The sequence below is a fragment of the Anopheles funestus genome, chromosome 3RL (genome assembly GCF_943734845.2).
Source record: "Anopheles funestus chromosome 3RL, idAnoFuneDA-416_04, whole genome shotgun sequence".
NCBI classification, from domain to species: Eukaryota; Metazoa; Arthropoda; class Insecta; order Diptera; family Culicidae; genus Anopheles; species Anopheles funestus.
Window position 1 is genome coordinate 17037266 of NC_064599.1, and position 18729 is coordinate 17055994.

The window sequence follows — 18729 nt, forward strand, 5'->3', positions numbered from 1 at the left end:
GTAAGTGATTATTCATATAAACTGTTTCTTTCACAAAATCTTTAAACCCTTTAAATCATTTTTCTTTTGCTGCTTTGCTGTAATTCATAGCATTGTTTTATTTCCGCGAAACGTTAAAACGTAAACATTTTAAAAGTTCTACCTAAACCAGTAACGCGCGTACAAAAATCTTTTATAATAGTAGAGAAAACGTAATACATGTGCGTATGTAAAAGTTGTAAACATTTTGCAAACAGTATGTTTTGTAAGGAAATAAAAGAATGCACAAAGACAATTGTAAAGACACATTTTAAAAGAGTATCGCCAAAAAGCGATAATAGCAACACATTAAGATGTAAAAAAAAGATATACAAGAAATGCAAAAGAAATGCGTCCGGTGCCCTAAACGTTTTAGAAGTAGCTTAATGGAAAATGTGTGTTTTTTGTTCTATTTTGATAGGAAACAACGTACCTAAGCAATATGCTGCTACTATAACGTTTGTTGTTGTGCTACTTCTACTAGTCATGCAATGCTTTTTTGTTTCTTTTGTGCGAACTGATTTGCATTTTCAACTGTAATTATGCTAGCATTTTATCCTAATCTTACAGCGCAACTGCGTATTATCTAATTGCTTTCATTTTCATATCAATCTTCCTAACACACAATAAAATCATTCCTGCATTCCGTTAAATGCCGTTCTACTCGAATCCTCGCATCATGCTGGTAAATACTTTCGTTTTCAAACATCTAACTATCAACCACTGCTTTACCTTCGTCCAGTAATTAAAATCCAGTTCCGTGTTTCTTCACGTTCACGTTTTTGTTTCGTAATCACAGGCGCCGTGTGTATGTGTGTGGTTTGTGAACAATATGTTTCACAATCATTCTTTTCAGTTCCTAAAAGCATTTAAAGGGTTCTTTTCCCTATATTTTTTTGTTTGTTCGCTAGATAAATGCTGGTTTAGTTGTAAAAACGCTACAAGCTTACGAAGTAGGAAGAAGTTAAGGCAGAGCTTGCATTAATTGCACTTGGCTATGATTGGAAATTCATTCGTATTCGTTATTTCTTTTTCCTCCACAGTCAGCTGAATGTTCTTCCTTTCCTCTCTATCTTTCTCTCCGCAGAAAGTTAGTTGCAAAAGCAGTTCACAATGCTGAAAGTGTGAACTTAACCGATAGACACTTAACTAAATTCGGAAGACGATTGGATGTGGATATGAATAAAGCGTACTCTTAGTGCTGTCATTATAACACAACATTATGGGGGAAAGCTTTTTTTTTGCTATAAAGCATCTTCCTAGTTGGCACCCCCCTTACATTTAGGACGTTTGATCCTTGAGTCGTGACTGAGCGCGGGTAAGTTCCGAATCCGCGCGTACCCGATTAAATGCATCGGTTTTAACGAAATCAACCGTCGTGTACGGTGTGCGGCTCGTTTGAACGGCCGGTTTTGTGGTGACCGTATCTCCGTCCCGATGATGATGGTGATGATGATGCCGTGACGATCCGGCACCGATATCGTGCGATAAGGAACTGCTAGCCACCACCGGATGATTATGATGGTGGTTGGTACTGTTGCCACCAGCACCTGCATACCCACCGATACTGCTCGGACCGGAGTAGATGGTGTTTTGGTTCGTTTTTTGCGGACTGTTTGAATGGTCGAGATCGAGATACTGCAGACGATCTTCATTTTTACCGGCAGCGCGCGGTGATATGACCGATAGCTATGAGGGAAAGAAAAGAAAACATGAATGAATGTCTAATAAAATAAATCACAATAGAAAACCCTTACCGAAGAAATGTTTGCATCCTGAGTGTTACCGTACGTGCTTTCGGTTGTTTGATTCGATGCGAGATTCAACGAAACTGGTCCACCCTTTCGACGCATCGAATTAGTACCGATCTGACAAAAAAGAAAAACAATATATGAATTAATAAATCGCATTTCTTCCCAAACAACATCACCTGCTCACCTTTGGAGTAGCCGGTTTCCGTGTACGATCAACCGTTGGAGGACTTTTAGCCGATTGCTGACCACCACCGGATGGAATGCTGGGAACGGGTGCCGGTGTAGCCGGGGAACCATTCCCACCGAGTGAAATCTGTTGCTTAACACCCTGCGTCACAGACTCGACCGATTTGGTAATGTCGAACGAAGAGCGTGGCTTTAGGCGACGATTAATGGCCGGTGCTGATGAATCAGGCTACAAAAAAAAGGTTTCCAATTTGTTATATTAGGATGTTAAAGGTAACGTAAATCTTCAACCCCACGTACCTGTTCACTGAAATCAAACCTAAACACATTGCCTTCCACCTTTGTTGGGGCTGCATTCGTGTAGCAATGGGGTCTTGGACGTCCGAGCGTACCGCACTGGCTGCCGGTACCAAACTCGCTGATCAGGTTCGGTGTACTGGAAGCGACCAGATCACACTGACTGAGCGGAGAGAGCAGGTCCCCATCCGGCAGGTGCATACTGCTACCGGTGTACGGATGCTGATGAGAGCGTGGAATATCGTAAAACTGTTCGATATGCTGAAAAGAGCAATAACTTAATAAGATATTCCCTAGTGTTTTATTTTTTTAAATATAATTACCGCACTAGCTTCTCTCGGTCCGATGGCAGGAGAAACATTTTCCGTATCGGAAGATATAAGATCCTTAGCTCTGGAATGGAGAGAGAGGAAAAATCATTTTCATTATCATTTTCACAACACAACATACAATCACAACTCACTTTTCGATGCCCTCCAAGTTCATACTCGCACGCTTCGGTGGTCTCGGTGGTGCACTGGCCGCATTACCCATCAGCGCACTTCCATTACCAGAAGTGGCTGCAGCTTGCGACTGCTGTTGCTTTTCCTCCGTGTTGGGCACTTTGGAAAAGCGCTGCACATACGTCCATCCGACGGCATCGTTCTCGATGGAGCTATCCGACGGTCGGGTATTACGATCGATCGTTCCACCTTTGCCACTCGATCCTTCTCCTCCTCCACCGCCACCACCACGGCTTCCTCCTCCTTCTCTAGTGCTGCGCGAACCATCACCCGGTGAACCGGTCCATTCGTCATCGGTAAATACGCTTTCCGAGTCGGATGGACTAGATTTACCACTACCACTGATCGGCAGTCCAACACCTTTCATCGTTACGGCTAGGGACGATGGTCCACCGGCACCATTGCCGGACGCTGCTGCTAGCGGTCCACCACCGACGTTGTTTCTCTTTGGCGAGTACGGCTGCTCGTTGTTGACGAGATTGAAGCCGATATTGGTGTGGCTACGCGGTGTCTCATAAAACCGCGGATCAAGGGAGTTCAACGGTGTAACCGGGCTGCCCGAATAACACTCACTGATCGGTATGTACGGACCGGACGAGGTGCTCAGTGCTGGGGACGGTTGTTCCGGTCCACTGTCGAACGCACTCGTCGACGGGGAGCGATCGGTTAGTTTAAGATTTTCGGGTATCTTCTTACCACCGCGCTGCTGCTGCTGCTGCTGCTCGATGTTAAGTGATTGTGTTCGCATGTGGTGTATCATTGGGCTGCTCGCACCAATACCATTCGTAGCGGAAGATGACGATGGTTCACCACTTTTCGACGTCGGTTTACCACGCAGCGACTGGGAGCGTTCGATAATAACGTCCAGATTGGAGTATGCTTCGGCAGCGCTTGATGCGGGTTGACCCAACTTCGCCTCACAGATGATCGTCTCCCGGTTGGTGTAATCCATCGAACGAAAGCCCATCATTTCTTCGTTCTGGTACGTGCCGTATGGGTTGTACGCCGCTGGAGTACGCTTCTGCTGTGATTGTGCTTGCTGCTGTTGCGCTTGCTGTTCTGCCGTTACTTCACCCGCAACCGAATGATTCAGCATGGTCGTTTCAGTTTCGTTCGATACGTCCGTTTCCGTTGTGATTGCTGCTGCACCATTACTGATCGATCTTCCCGGTGGTCTCGTCTCAACAACCGTGTTCGCCATGTTAACCGCATCCGTCATATTGATTGCGCCGATATTGTAATCTAAAAAAGAAGAACAAAACGATCGATTAGTCGCGTGTTAAAACGTTTTCAAACGTATCATTTCTGGCCGTACACTTACATGGCCGATCGTCAACGGTTTGCGTTTCCTGCAGGCTGCACACCTGGCAGATACAGTTCACCCATCCGCGCATGTCTTCCTCGGTGTCCGCGGCCAGATAGTAGGTACGGGTCGGTGTTTTCACGTCGAACATGTGTGCGTACTTTTCCTTCTGCCGATCGAGCCGCAGCCCAGCGTCCACTTGTTCGCACTGGTCGAGATCGATGATGCCCTTCAGCTTACGGCATTTGCGATCGGTGTAGTACTCGAGAAAGAACTGACCGGGCAGCTCACCCTGCTTGAGCGTGAACCAACGCCTTCGCCATCGCTGTCACAATGAAACAGAACCGTACGTGTCAGCGATCAGAAAGAGACGACTCTAGAATCGGCATACCGAAATCGGTCTCTAGCATACGCATTCGATTCGGCGGTATGTAGGACGAGGAGATTGGCATTTTTTAGGGTAAGGGACTGGACATAAAAAGAAACACATACATAACAAAAACGGGAGAAGGGAAAGGGAGCAGCAATGCGTAGGGCAGCATCGAGCATGAGTTAACGCACGATCGTATATCCGGACCTGAGGCGGACACCACCCCAGGGTGGGAATTGTTTTCTTCGGAATGGGACAACGAAACGATGACATAATTTCTGCGACTTTGTTCGGTTCGCCGGAATCTGTTGGCTGCGTTTGTTTTTGGATAAGTCAGAACCCAACACAACATCGAACCCGTGTATCGATAAACAAACTCACTTTGTTGCCGTAGCCAGATGTGAGCAGAATGCGAAATGAATCATACGATCCGTTGTGTGATTAAAGCCGCATTGTTTAGTTTCGTTTCCGGTGATGATGACTGACTGAGCTATTAGTACTATATGCGACCGTCAATATTTTCACACGTTTCGGTACTAAGAAACTAATATGTTTACACACATCAAGCGATAGCAATCGTGGTTTATTAAACAAGTAAAAAAAAACTTTTTCACATTCCTCCTTCGAACCGGATTTGAACCAGTGACCTATGGATTACTATACTTTCATACTTTCTACAGTCCACCGCTCTACCAACTGAGCTATCGAAGGCACATAACCACCACCGCACAAAACGCGAACTGATTCACCATACTACAACGGGACCACACGTTATCTCTCTTCGTTCCCCTTCTCTTCGCGTTCAAGCAAACATCAGCATAAACCTGCCCCATAGACAACATTAAAATAATACATGCGTGAGCGCACACATGTGGCTGTGTGTACATGTGTGTGATGTAGTTCCCTCACCTCGCTGTCACTGACCAACACACGTGTGCAATGAACGGCGCACCGACGACGACGAACCAAACCGAAGCGAACCGTTTACTTGAATGAACCGCGAAAACTGTCTTTCATTAGCGTCAAGCAAAAATTCGAAAAGTGAATGGACACACAAACGCCCCAAAAACCGAGAGGGTTGGGTCCCCACCAATCTATCTGTCATCCCTTCCCGTAGTGGATTCGCTCGATCCAGCGCCCAAGAGTGGGTGAACAGCAAGAGCGGTCTAGTTTAGACGAAGAGCGGAGCTATTTTTAGTACGCAAGATCGGACAAAACGGTTTTCCAGTGAACAGTTTTGTTCGCGGGAGGTCAGTTCTCCATTGCAAGCGGAAATCGATCTACGGAGAAAACCATTTGCTCTGGGGAAGGGAAGCTGTGCTGGTTTGCTGCTGCTGGGTAAACATATTGGTCAGAAACACCAGACCACGCCAGAGTTCATTCCAGACTGTTGATGGATGGAGAGGATGAAACAAGTCGAGATCTTCCGCCAGAACAGCGATCATCATCACAGCACATTCCAATTGCAATTGAGTGAATCAAACTGTGTAGACGATTGGAAATGTGAGATAACGGGGGCCCCCTTATTATATACCCATCGGATGGTACAGACAAAAGCCCCCTCTTTTTTCGGTTTTTGGTTAAATTAAGTCCACTGAAGCATCTTGCACTGAAAGGAACTAATTAAGCTGATCCGCTACAAAATAGGGACGATTTCCAAATTGGATGTCTTGACCACAACCACACACACATTTACGCTTCTTGGCTTCTTTGTTGGGTGTTCCAAAGGGTTGATGTGTCCCCCAATTGGAAATTAGAGATCCCACCAAGCTTCATTATTAAACAAGCTGAGAAAATGGTGGAATGATGACTTGGGTTTTGGATTTTAAATAATACATGTCAACGATGATTTAGTGATGAGCAACAAAAAGAGATAAATGTACAGTTTCTGTTTCGATATTCGTTTATAGAAGGCTATAAATGAAAGGTTTGTTTTAGGGATGTTCAGTGAGTGTGAAAATTCCACATTTTGATCAACAACTACAGAATGATCACATCTGAAGATTATTCTGCGTCTACTGATGTAGCTGAACGACATCCCAAATGAACCCTTGAGACGTTGGAATGAAGTTTTCGAATAAATAGGAACATTTATTAAATAAAAATATCCAAGTTGAGTTGAATCTGTTTAAAACTGTTTATGATTAACACTAGAACTAGCGGAGCACTCATATTGACTGAAGCGCCTCATTTTCGTTCCATTATTTTTTGGGGTTAAACATATCCATAGTAGATGAAACATTAATGTTGCATATATATTCTATAGTACGATCTCCAACAAACAACAAAATATGCTCATACTCTTCGAAACTGTTTAAAAATTAACCACGAACGAAATACGCTTAAAACGCTTGGAAGTTCTACTGTTAAGGATTGCGAAAACCTTGATCGTCTTATGAACAATTTGTACCAATACTAAGACATGCCTCTTCCATCCATATTGATGTTGCCTAATTCCCCAAACAACATATTTCATTCCACTCCGAAAAAAACACATCTTGAAGCATTGGACGTCACTTATGTTCAATTCAATTTAATTGCAAACTTGTACTATTAATCATATAATTGTATAATATCGACCTTCGTTGCTCCAGTAACATTAATAAATATGCTTAAACTTTCGCATGCCAGCAGGGTTAGCTCTACTTTAATATTTAGAAGAAAAAAAAGTAAATAAATTCCCAACCTGCCCAAACGAAAAGTGCGCAAAATTGAAGTGATGCAAGATCAAAGGTCACCGAAACTTATGTACGATTTACTACTTACCACCCTGTTTGCGCTTGGAAAATGCGCTCAATAGAATGCTTAAAGCGTACCAGTGCTCGCAACCAAACGCTGGGGACGTTTGTTTATAAGCGATCGTGTATTTTTTTTGCTTCGGGTTCCCACCTCCCATAGCTACCACCTCCCACCAAGGGGAACATCTTCCATCGGAGGTCACAAATTGCGTTGAACGTCTGACCTGCATCTCGTCGCATCGGAAACCTTTGGCCGGAGTCTGGTATTATGCGTTTCATTTATCATTGAACATGGGTATGATAGCAGGTGAAGGGTGAGAGGAAACCTTCAGACCCGTGGCCGTGGTTTCGAGGGCGGTGGGAAGAGCACACAATTGTTGGCAATCGTCGCGATAGCATCATCCTCCATCATCAACCAACTTTGAGGGAGCTAACGCCGAAAGGGAAGACTCATCCCATCAATAGACAGACAACGATGACGATGATACGGATTATGGCGTATAAAAGGCAAACGGTTCATTACAGTGTTTGTCGTTCGTTGTCAGGTTCTGTGTAAGGCTGCAACTTGAGTCGTCACTTGTACGGCCTAAATCGTGCTCCAGCGGCTGAAGTGACTAGGAAAAAATGCAAACAAATTTGCTCCACTTGTGTAAGGGAGGAGTTGCGTGTGGTTCGATACTAAGCCGATAAACTGAAAATGATTCAGCTTCAATCGTCTCACTATTGAAATGGCTAATCCAACAGATAACGAAACCCTGGGTATACTTTGTATCGGAATCTAATCTTCGTATCGTATATCATCACATCTGATCCGACGTCCAGAGAGTTCTGTTTCAATGAAGTTTCCTGTTCCGGATGACTGATTCATTTAACCTGCAAGATATTGTACCATCTTTTGCAAAAAAAAACAAAACACATTTTAACTTGTAAATTTATCACAATTGATGATAATTATTTGGTTGCAGAATGTGTGTGTTCTTACAGCAGGGCATAAGTTGGGAAACTTTATTCAGAACCCAAACTATTCCATATTGAATTGTGTCCCGTTTCATCACATCGTACGCACGGAACACGGTGGTACAGCTTCTACCTGGGTGGGCTCCATCTACCACCGAGAGCGCGGAAGAGTATCGAACCGGATCATCGTCGAGAGGGAGAGGATCATCTCCGTACGGGTCCAGGCCCAAGATCATAGAGCGACGATGCCGCACAAGAAGAAAAGGGAGAAAAACATCCCACAAAAAACGCAGCACGATCGTTTCTCGTATTTCGACACAGCAGCCTTCAATGGTCGGTGGGTTTCCGATCGGTTTTTCTTTTCGCTCTTAAATACACGGACATTATGATGGGTATCTAATTAGACGGGATCGAATGAAGGGTTGAAAATGATGGGAAAATGAATTTGATCGCCTACAACAGAACGTGAAGAGGGACATAATTATTTCAACGAAAATATGGATATGTTTTTCCATCGTTTGTCGTGCTAAATTCCAGTAGTAGAACATTATTCTAATTTAAGCAAAACGATTAGTTACAGCCCCAAGACGTTTTTCCGTTTTGTTGCATGTTATTTCATCTCACAATTCTGTATATATAGAATACAGATTAGTCTTCTAGAAGAGCAGATAGTATTGTAGGTAATCGTACATCTCAACAATGTACTAAGGATTAAATTATGATCGAGGACAAAACCAGATTTTTTTTTTACAATTCAGCTATAAAGATTATTTAAGTCTCTGGCCTTAGCCATTAGCCAAAGGCAGTTGTGGTGTGGAGTCGATTTCAAAAGAGGAACCATAATATATTTTTGATATAGATGGCACATAGCGGCATATTGTTCCACTTTTTTCTTCATCAAATTGACCACAAAATTAACGTTCTTGAACCAACAACCAGAAGCGATCATTTTCCATACACAACCGCGATCGCGATCATTTGTTCTTCATCATGTTTGCCACGCTTTTACACGGTGTTCAAATTAGCAGCGCCTACTCTAGAAGACGAAAAAAAAATACAAAGTTGCGTATAGTAACCACCTTTTTCCTCGATCATGATGAGTTTTACCATGCAAACAGACACAGACATACACACACACACACCTTACCGTACACAACCGAGCACCGTGCTGCGGTCAAGGTCGGCAGCAGCCGGTTGCCATATTCCGGAGGCGTGCGAATCCTCGCGAATCGACCAAATCGAAAAACGCGTGTACATCTAAAAATCCCCTGGGGGAGGTGGGAAGGAGGTCATGGGGATGGGATTGGACAGGCGAATCGTGGAAAGGGGAATAATAAATATATACTGGTGACTCACCGCACGCCAGATACGTTTCGTCGGTGGCGATTTGATGAGCCAGCCTTCGTGGTAGACCTCTTTATTCGTCGTCGCCATCTGGTTTTGCCACTGCGACCGTAGGATAATAATACACAATAGGTTTTTTTTTTGGCTGTTGTGCTGCAAATGTTGTGACCGGCCGTTTGTGGATTCTCTACTTTGACACGTTTCTTCTCGTGCGGGTATCCTTCTTATATGTCGCTCAAGTGGATATTGTCCGGGATGTCAATTCTATTGCTTGCCGGTTGCATTTGGTCAACGAAAAATTTATTCGTTTCTTTTCCAACGTGTTGGAAATTGGATTGCTTACTGTTTTTACGAGCGTTTTTCGATCGCGACTTAACGGTGACAGTGATTGTCCCAAATATGCACCTTTCGATAGAAAGTCGCCTCCCTTTTTGGTGCTGGTTAATAGGTTGCGTAGTTCCGTACTTATCGACCACCAGCAACGATCGATCGATTTGCTGGAACCATTATTATAATTATATTTCTGCCTTCCAACGATGTTGTCGATGTTGATTTGCTAGACTCTCCAGGCAGGCACTTGTGTGAGTGTTTATGGTTAGATTCAGCAGGGAGTTGTCCTTCTAGTGCCGGCTGCTACCGTCCACGCCCATCATCATCACCAGACGATTGGGCAGGTCGATTTGTTTGCGATGATCTTGTTCAGCCGATTAATCTCCCCTTTCCGACTGGCTTCCGACGGGCAACTCCTCTCTTCTAGAGCTCGCACAAAGTAGACCGATTTGCAAGACCTACTGTGGTTGTCGTTTTGCAACCACGGCTACCGCCTGGCAGATGATGTTGTTGATTCATATGCTAAATATGCATACACAAACAAAACTTCCCCACAGTAAACGCGAACCCCGGTGCGGGTGCACCGCTGCTTACAATGAATTCTTTTATCAATCGCTCTTTACACTCCTGACACAATGTTCGTCACAAAGGCACAAACGGAATGCTGCGTCGTTTTATTTTATTTTTTGTTGCCCTTCCGTTCCTACACTGTCTATGCTTGCGATCGATGCAATAAATCCCTCCGGGGGTTAGGCGATGGCAACGGATGGCGACACTTGCTTGCTTGTGTCGCGGGGTAGCTTGATAAGCCACGGCCGGCTACGGTCGGACGTACCGGACGGAAGTGTAGAAGGCACCGCTGGCCTCCGGGGTGTGTCGAACCGAAATGTGAAACACACTCGATAACGTGATAAATGCGGAATTATCTTACGCGCAGAACAGCACAACAAACTTGATAGCGTACACTTTTTCGGAATGGGGTTTAGGAATGAATATCGACCAAAAAAAAAACACACACAAAAGGCAAACGGGTACGATCACATTAGATGTAGCGCTTGTTACACCGATCGATCGATCGAGGGTTGAATGTGGCCGAGATTTTGCAGCACCAACTAAACCCGTCCTCGTTTACATTTTCACCATACCTATGCACTGTTCACTGCACAAAACATTCTAGAATCTAGAAACGGGCTTTATTTCTACAATACTGCTTTACTGCTCGGTCGACCACAATAACCCCACAAAGCCACGGAGGATAGGTTTGAGCAAACAATTTCGATCAACAATCAACGACACAGAGACGAGAACGATCGATCCCCCCCGGATGCAGCGGAATTAGCTTCCAGCGAGCGTGTACGGTGGAAGAACCAACAATGACGATGATGATGGCCGATGTAATGCCACCCAGTGTAGTGCTGCAGCCAAGATGTCCGTGTTTTCGCTTGTGCTTGATACTGCTGTGCGAGGCACGATTAAAACAACTTCCCTCGCGGGTTACTGATTAACGAAAAAAGGGTAGGGAACATATGTTTCCTAATTAAAATACGCCGAACAATTTACAACAAACATTTTATGAACTTTTCAGAATATTTATGCACTTTGCTGCCTGCTGTTTGACAACAACCAGTTCGGCTGAAGGCTTGCACGTTTATAGTGTGCGGCTTAGTACTCATAAATCTTCTGATCCGGAAGCTGCCGTTACAAAATTGTTTACTCGTTATAATTGGTGTAAATAATTGATAGAGTTTAATATTTCTTTAAATTGGATAAATTTAGTTTTTGTAAATTGAATTACAAATGGAAAATAATAAACTTCAATTACAAAAAGAGTACGATTGATTGTCGATTCGTTTCTGAAGGGATCGAAAGATTTTGTTTACATCTGCATTACACAACAAAACGTCAATTTTCTCGCAGCGCCTTTGAACGTGCTACATTTTAAATAGCTACGATGGTGCATCACTTTGTTAAATAACATGTTTTACCGGTAAAAAGAAAGTACTTGCTTACGGTGGTTCTAAAAGAAATACTTCCCAAAATGGCCTTTGTTATACGGTTTGCCAAAGCCGTGAGAAACAACTGGAAGAAATCGACGGTCTTCGCTAGCGCCCTAGCATACGGTGTGTCGTACTCGAACGAGAAATATGAGTAAGTTTGCACAGTTTTGTTGCATTAAGCTAGTATTTACTTAGCGTGTTTTATTGCAGAATCAAACAGTTAATGCGTTACTATTGCACGGAAGCATCAAGGTATGGTGACGTGAAGATAGGCCTAAACCAACGACCACCGAAGGTGTTGGTGCTTCTCAATCCGGCCGCGAATCGTAAATCATCGGAAGAAGATGTGAGTATTGGCTTCGAACCAGATAGTCAATGTGGCAGTCGTAATGAATAATTGCTTTCTTTTAGTTCCACGAATATTGTGAACCGATTCTTCATCTCGCTGGGTTTGAGGTGGACGTTGTTAAAACCGATTCCGAAGGACACGCCCGTCGCTATGTTGAAGAGCTAGCTAACCTTCCAGATGCTCTGATTGTCGGCGGTGGTGATGGAACGCTTTCCGAAACAATTTCCGGAATGAAACGTCGCCCGGACGGGGCTCAATGTCCGATTGGTGTACTACCGCTCGGTCGTACCAATACACTCGCTATGAAACTGTTCTCGGCGGAGGGTGCTAAAAACAGCGATCTCGAAAATGTTCGTACCATGGCTAATGCGGCATATGCGGTCATTGCTGGAAAGAAGGAAAAGACAGACGTTATGCGCATCGAGGTATTGCCAAGTGCGGCCGATGAAAGCCCTCCGGAGAAACCAGTATATGCTGTCGGTGCACTGCAATGGGGTGCTTTCCGGGACATTCTTACGCTGAGGGATAAATATTGGTACACGGCATCGTTACGTGATTACACCGCGTTCCTTTTCAATGCATTTGACGGAGCACACACGTGGAATTGCAAGGCCAAGATTGCTTACACGGAACCGTGTAGCGGGTGTAGCAATTGCTACAAAGACATGGACGATCAATGGGCTGCGGCAAAAAAGCAGGAACAACAGCCACGCAGATGGTGGTCCGTATTTGTGCCACGCACTAAAACGGCTCCCAAAACGGATTACAGTAAAATCATCAACGAAAGGTGCTCCGTTCGGCACGAGGTGGAAGTGGATCCTTCGGAACTTATCATTAAAACGGGCAACGTAGCGGTGGAAGTGAAGGAAAGTGAGAAGGAAGACGAATCGACCAAACTGGACGTAGTCGTCGGAGAGCAGGTGGATTCGAGCTTTAGCTTCATTGGTGGAAGTTGGGGACGTGTGAACAGTCGCAAGTTTTTCGAGTGTCCTGCCAAGGAAAGCATCAGTGTGCGTACGGTAGAACTTTTGCCGGAGCGCTTAAAGGTAGAAGAGAGCGATCCGGAGCTTTACTACTCTATCGACAACGAGGCGTATGAAGTACGTCCCGTCCGGATAACCCTTGTACCGAAGGCAGTAGAAATATTTACGTTCTAGAAACAATAAACAACCATCTACAAAGGAAGAAGCCACTGTTGGATGTTTAGGGACAAAATGCTTGTCATTTATTCGTAAATATATTGTACATAAAGAGGGCCATTTTACACAGCATATTCTGCTCCTGCCACTCGTTCGTCTGTGATCCAGTTAATCACCCAAACGCTGCTTTCCTGATCGAACCAAAGAATAGAAATGAGCAACGCATTAAACAGCCCAAGGAGAATGCCACCCAACACGTCCAGAATGTGATGGCGGTAGAGAATCAGACGAGAAATGCACAGTGCCACAGTCCATGCAAGTAGCGGAGGCCACAGCACAATCATGACCGGATCGAGTACGATCAGAAACGTCGTGATGAACACACCGCGCGAAACATGTCCCGATGGAAAGCTAAACTTATCCGGCCCGAAGCAAAGGGGATCATCGTTTATAGCTGGCCGACGGCGACGTGTTGCCGCCTTTATAACGGCCACCATTACAATATCCGTCAGTAATCCAATGAACAGGTTCACCTGCATCTGATACCATTCCGACTTGTCGATCATCCAGCAGAAGGCCAACCATCCAGCCAACCAAGCGATACCATGGCACGAATACTCTAGCACCTTGCAGTGCGTTCGAAGTGAGCGCAGTGGCACAAAGTTCAGCATAAAGCTGACAAACTGTTTCGTTACAACGACGTCCCATTCGAGAAGCTTTTTCAACGCTGGTGGTACATTTCTACCCTCCTCGAGGCGCGTTTTAGAGTCGACCTGTGAATGACGAGAAAGTATTAAAAGCGTCGCTAAAAAAAATATACCGAAAATCAATTTGCTTCACTTACACTTTCACCCATTTTGGGAACGCTTTCGTGTGTGGTTTAAAACTTTTAAAAATAAATATCGTTCTGGCCTGACAATGATGACGATGTGATGCGATGACGTAGTTTTGGACGAACTGCGACGAATGCAAAACAGACGCACAGATAAGCTGTGCCTGATTGTCGTGCAAAGATTTGAGATGACTGACTAGAGTAGCTGATTAGCTGCGTTTATCTGTCGCTCCTATCGACATTTATCAGCTGCACAAATTTTCCCGTTTTCGTATTCTCTTTTCTTTGGTTCTGTGTAAGCGAAGGAAAAATAAACACAGCTGACAGTGCGCAGGTTTGTTATGACTTTTACGTTGCTCCCTTCAGAAACGACACTAGTTTGTAATATGATAATTTTAAAATTAATTTTCTGCTTTTGTAAAACTAGATTTTTGTTTAATTTCATTGTTTATTTCGCTTCATAAATTATCAATTCATTTTTGTATTACATTTACAGAATACCTAGACTAAAAAATGAACAGCAAAACAGGATGCAAATGAAGCTGAACGTGTTGATGTTTACAACTTTGGCCGGTTTTAAACGTCATCGTATTTACGTGTTTTCCACGCGATGCTGTACCAGAAAATTATACGTACACGTTTATTTTCAGCACATTTCTCATCGTTTCGGGCTTTTTTTTGTTGTTCAGCGTAAGTGTCTGTTGCGGCAAATTAATCATTCATTGAGTAAAAAACTTACCGTTACTTTTCCCACTTACTCATACAGCGCTCTGACCGATCACGCAAGATCGGTTCGTGAGGAGCAGTATCAGCGTACCGCGCAAGATCGACAAAATATCGCGAACAGTTCCCGATTACGAACACACGCTTAAGTCGGTGTGGACATTACACTCCCGCAGACGAAGATCAACCCCAACTGTATAAGCAACAGCTGCTCGTGGGGAAAACAGTCAGTTTTTCATACGCATCCGGAACGATAGTATCTACGTTTTTGCGGTGGTGCTTAATCGTTTGCCGGCACAGTATCAAACGGTTCCCCGCACAGGATCGTAACAGAAAGCAGTGCAGTGTGAAGATTTTTGCAGTTTGCAGAAAACAAACAAACATTTGCTGGAAGCACGATAAGTGCGATTGGTTTCATCTTTTGGTTAGCTGAAACGGTTCATCATTGGTGCCAGCAACAGAATGGACGATTCCATTGATGAGGAGGTGATTTCGGGTGGCTCTACCATTACCGTCGAGTTCAGGTGAGCGTGCGTCACAGATGAAATGTTTCTTTTGCCGTTTGCCGTCATCCAGCACCGGTTTTGTAGGAATATTTCGAAAGCAAAGCTATTCCTACGGACGTTCTTTTCACTGTGCTCATTTTCTGTTCGCTTCGTTTCCGCACCGTGACCGAGTTTGTTTCATTTTCGTAATTTTTTTTTTGTTCCCTCTCGCTAAACAGTGGTGGAGCGGAAACACTTTTCGGTGGTGTGAAAGAACACATCGTACCATTGGATGGATCAAAAATAGGTAAGTGTGTCCCGGAAAGTGGTGTGTTGCCTTTCGTAAGAGGTTGTTTGAAGGTGTTTGATGTTAACGCATAATGTTTCGTTTTTTTTTATTTTTTCTGGCAGTGCTGCTCGAGGAGATGCTCCGTTGGTTGAGGGACAATCGGCTGACGGGTGATGTGAATCTGTTCCTCCAGGATAACACCGTCCGGCCAGGCATCCTGGTCATGATTAACGATACGGACTGGGATCTGATGGTAAGCAAATGTCTCTTCGGTTAAACAAAAGCCTTTTCAATGGTTAAAAAATGCGTGCGTGTCTTATGCCTGTGTTGGTTTCCTTCCTTTTTCCTCTCACAGGGTGAAACCGACTACATCCTACAGCCTGGCGATCATATTCTCTTCATTTCCACCCTCCATGGCGGATAAGCACCATGGTCGGAAAAGATACCTGTGATAAACTACTTCTACTTCTACTACTACTACTAATACTGCAGATATCGCTGCTGCTAATACTACCACTACTACTACTATTGCTCGCTATAGGCACAGATAAGGGCGAGTTTGTTAAGATTGGTTCTAGTGTTAAGAGTGGGCACACTCCTTTGACTCTTTTCCCCCCTCGCTTTTACTCACTCACGATTCATGCGCAAACGTACCCCGTACACAAAAACAAAGGACAAACAAGTAATCCACCCAAAAAAAAAACGATGAAGCGTAAAATCAGCGACGATGCTGATAATAGAAAGACGCCCGTTTTTCTAGTCAAGCAGCCGAGAAGGTTCGCGAGTTGTGCCGTGGTATCGTGTCTGATTTGCGAATCGGAAGAGTGGTTTGAATTTATTTGTTCAACCAACAGCGAAACTGCATGTGCGCTTGTGTACGAGGGTATGCTAGAGCTAATTGATGAAATGATGTAAGCATAAGGAATACAAAAAAAAGCGGCGGGCAAGTAACAGAACACAAAATTAACCCGTTTGATTTTTTTGTTTTGTTTCGTCGGTTAAAGCTAAGCAGATCACTGTACTTTCGTCTGCGCGGTGCGTGTCGTGTGTCGGTATTGCGAATTCCCACAACCTTTTTGGGGGGGGGGGGGGGGGGTGGAGTTTTTATATATCGTTTTTAATTTTGTTTATGATTATCGTACTGAAGAAGAACGGAAAGCATTAGGTGGATACGAGCAGAATTAATGGAGAAATATATACCAATATAAGTTGATTACTTCATCCTTGTTTGTGTAATTTCCTTTACGCGGTCAAATCATTCGTCTGTTAAGAGCAAAGGTTTTGCGTGGGTTTTGCAGATATTTCGACGTTTCGTTTCCAAGCATCGGTTCGGTTGCATCTGTTTTCCATAGATTATTTTTCGTGTAGCTCGTTTATTACGCGGAGATACGAATGTTAGCGTTACATTGTCGAAATGTGATACCATTTCCGATACCAAATGTGATGGCAAAGCGGGAGGGATAACAAGAAAGTCTTTGAACAATTTACTGTACTAAAACAAAAAAAAAGAAGAAGAACACACGTTCTTACAAAAGGTGTCCGGCAATTATAGGAGGTCGACGTACGTCACAGCTCTATAATGACCGTCCGTTTAGTGTCTCTCGTGGAAGTGAAACATTATTATTACGCGCTCTACTCTTAACATGCGCTTAATGCGCGTCGTTGTGGTTGTGTGAAAAACGATTGGAAAAATTAGGTGCCGGATCGACAAAATCATCCGGAGCACGGAAGGAACAAATTTTAAAAATAACCACCCCAGACAGCAGTCAAAGACGCTCGATTTTTGGAGCTTGGGTTGTATTGTGGAGCAAACGTACGTTTCGGGACCTGCTGTCAACACCGCGTCTTCTTTTCGTTAAAGGGGAGGAGAGGGATGGTTCGTTTTGGGGCCACGATTTATTTGCCAAACAAAAGATACACGAATGTTGATGTTTTTGTTTTGGATAGTGAACCCCCACCGGTACAGGAGAACGATCGTGTGATGATCGTTGGCAGGTAGTGTGGGCAGTAGAAAATAGTTTATAGTGGGCAAATGCTCAAAACGATCGTACCGAGTTGATGCTTTGACGGGCGTTAAATTTATTATTCGCGAAAATTTGAAGAAAAAAAAACCATAATGGAAAAGAGGGCGAAACGTAAACGAATCTTCCTTGCCAGCTGTCCTGGTCTAATTGGATGTGAAGCAAAGACGTTTATGGTGTGTACGGATGATCTATTTTGGCTCGGATGATTACCCATCTACTAGAGAATAGTAGCGTTAGGTGCGAAGAAAAATGTGCAACGTGCAACTGGGCGAATAAGGATGGGTTAAACAATAGGATATCTTAATTTTCGGTCCATATACAATTGAATCCTTTGTTTGCTTTCAGGAAGAAAATGTACATGCCACACTAACAGGAAATTTTAAATGTCAGAAAAGGAGAGAACGAGAAAGGGATTTCCTTTATCGGTGTGACTACTTCCGCCATTGATCATCGACAACTGATACGATCGTGAACTTTTCACCGCTAGACATGTTCGCAAGATCAGCTTTGATCTGGTGCCAAAACACGGGATCAAACATTACGCGTCGAACGGATTGAACCTTTCGTCACCCGGTGATAGATTCCGCACCAACAGCAGCACTGTCTCGGGCAGCGCGTACGAACCGTCAGCCGGATGCCCTTTCACCGTGTTACCTTTTTTCAAGTTCAATGAAATGTACAATCCGCTTGGAACGGTTTTTACAACGCGCGATGCGTTAAGATGCGGCTTAAGATAAACATTTACGTTCGAACCAAGGTGTAAAGCCAAGATGGAAGTGTTGCGGCAGTTTGTGGGTTGGTTTCGGTTCCACACGGCATCACACTGTACACACTGTTGTATATTTTTAGAAACTTCAAATCACCTTTCTACCACTGCGGCCAACGTTGTCTCACGCCGCCCCACAAATCTTTGGGGCGGACTTACGCTCAATTTGTGCTAGCTAGGAAGCTGCACAAACCGACCAACAAAACGCATTGGTGACCACCGCCGGACTAACTGGGTGGGGGTGCACCGAACGATGGTGCACAGTGACGGTGGTACGATTTATTGCAGTACGATAAATTCGTAAAGACTCGGCACTAAAAATAGT

General features: G+C 44.2%; 4 protein-coding genes and 1 non-coding gene across 5 annotated transcripts; 2 read left to right on the forward strand and 3 right to left on the reverse strand.

The window, feature by feature from the left end:
- Positions 1-58: 58 nt before the first annotated feature.
- LOC125768004 (protein daughter of sevenless) lies at positions 59-11446 on the reverse strand. The gene is made up of 8 exons (XM_049435093.1): positions 9483-11446; positions 4080-4386; positions 2719-4000; positions 2579-2648; positions 2259-2516; positions 1957-2187; positions 1776-1886; positions 59-1707 (listed from the first exon to the last, which is right to left on the reverse strand). Exons 1-8 carry the CDS (start codon positions 9558-9560, stop codon positions 1300-1302), a joined length of 2745 nt encoding a protein of 914 aa, XP_049291050.1. The 5' UTR covers positions 9561-11446; the 3' UTR covers positions 59-1299.
- Positions 5051-5142, reverse strand: Trnay-gua (transfer RNA tyrosine (anticodon GUA)). The gene is given in 2 exon segments: positions 5051-5086; positions 5106-5142. It is a non-coding gene; the product is annotated as a tRNA-Tyr (tRNA).
- A 242-nt stretch (positions 11447-11688) lies between the features above and the next one.
- LOC125768016 (acylglycerol kinase, mitochondrial) lies at positions 11689-13334 on the forward strand. The gene is made up of 3 exons (XM_049435123.1): positions 11689-11948; positions 12008-12143; positions 12209-13334. Exons 1-3 carry the CDS (start codon positions 11839-11841, stop codon positions 13301-13303), a joined length of 1341 nt encoding a protein of 446 aa, XP_049291080.1. The 5' UTR covers positions 11689-11838; the 3' UTR covers positions 13304-13334.
- Positions 13335-13341: 7 nt separating this feature from the next.
- On the reverse strand, positions 13342-14467 carry LOC125768026 (polyisoprenoid diphosphate/phosphate phosphohydrolase PLPP6). The gene is made up of 2 exons (XM_049435133.1): positions 14130-14467; positions 13342-14058 (listed from the first exon to the last, which is right to left on the reverse strand). The coding sequence occupies exons 1-2, from the start codon at positions 14139-14141 to the stop codon at positions 13408-13410; spliced, it is 663 nt and encodes a 220-aa protein (XP_049291090.1). The 5' UTR covers positions 14142-14467; the 3' UTR covers positions 13342-13407.
- Positions 14468-14706: 239 nt separating this feature from the next.
- LOC125768029 (ubiquitin-related modifier 1 homolog) lies at positions 14707-16830 on the forward strand. Its single transcript, XM_049435136.1, has 5 exons — positions 14707-14807; positions 14884-15364; positions 15565-15632; positions 15737-15867; positions 15970-16830. The coding sequence occupies exons 2-5, from the start codon at positions 15303-15305 to the stop codon at positions 16036-16038; spliced, it is 330 nt and encodes a 109-aa protein (XP_049291093.1). The 5' UTR covers positions 14707-14807; positions 14884-15302; the 3' UTR covers positions 16039-16830.
- Positions 16831-18729: the final 1899 nt, after the last annotated feature.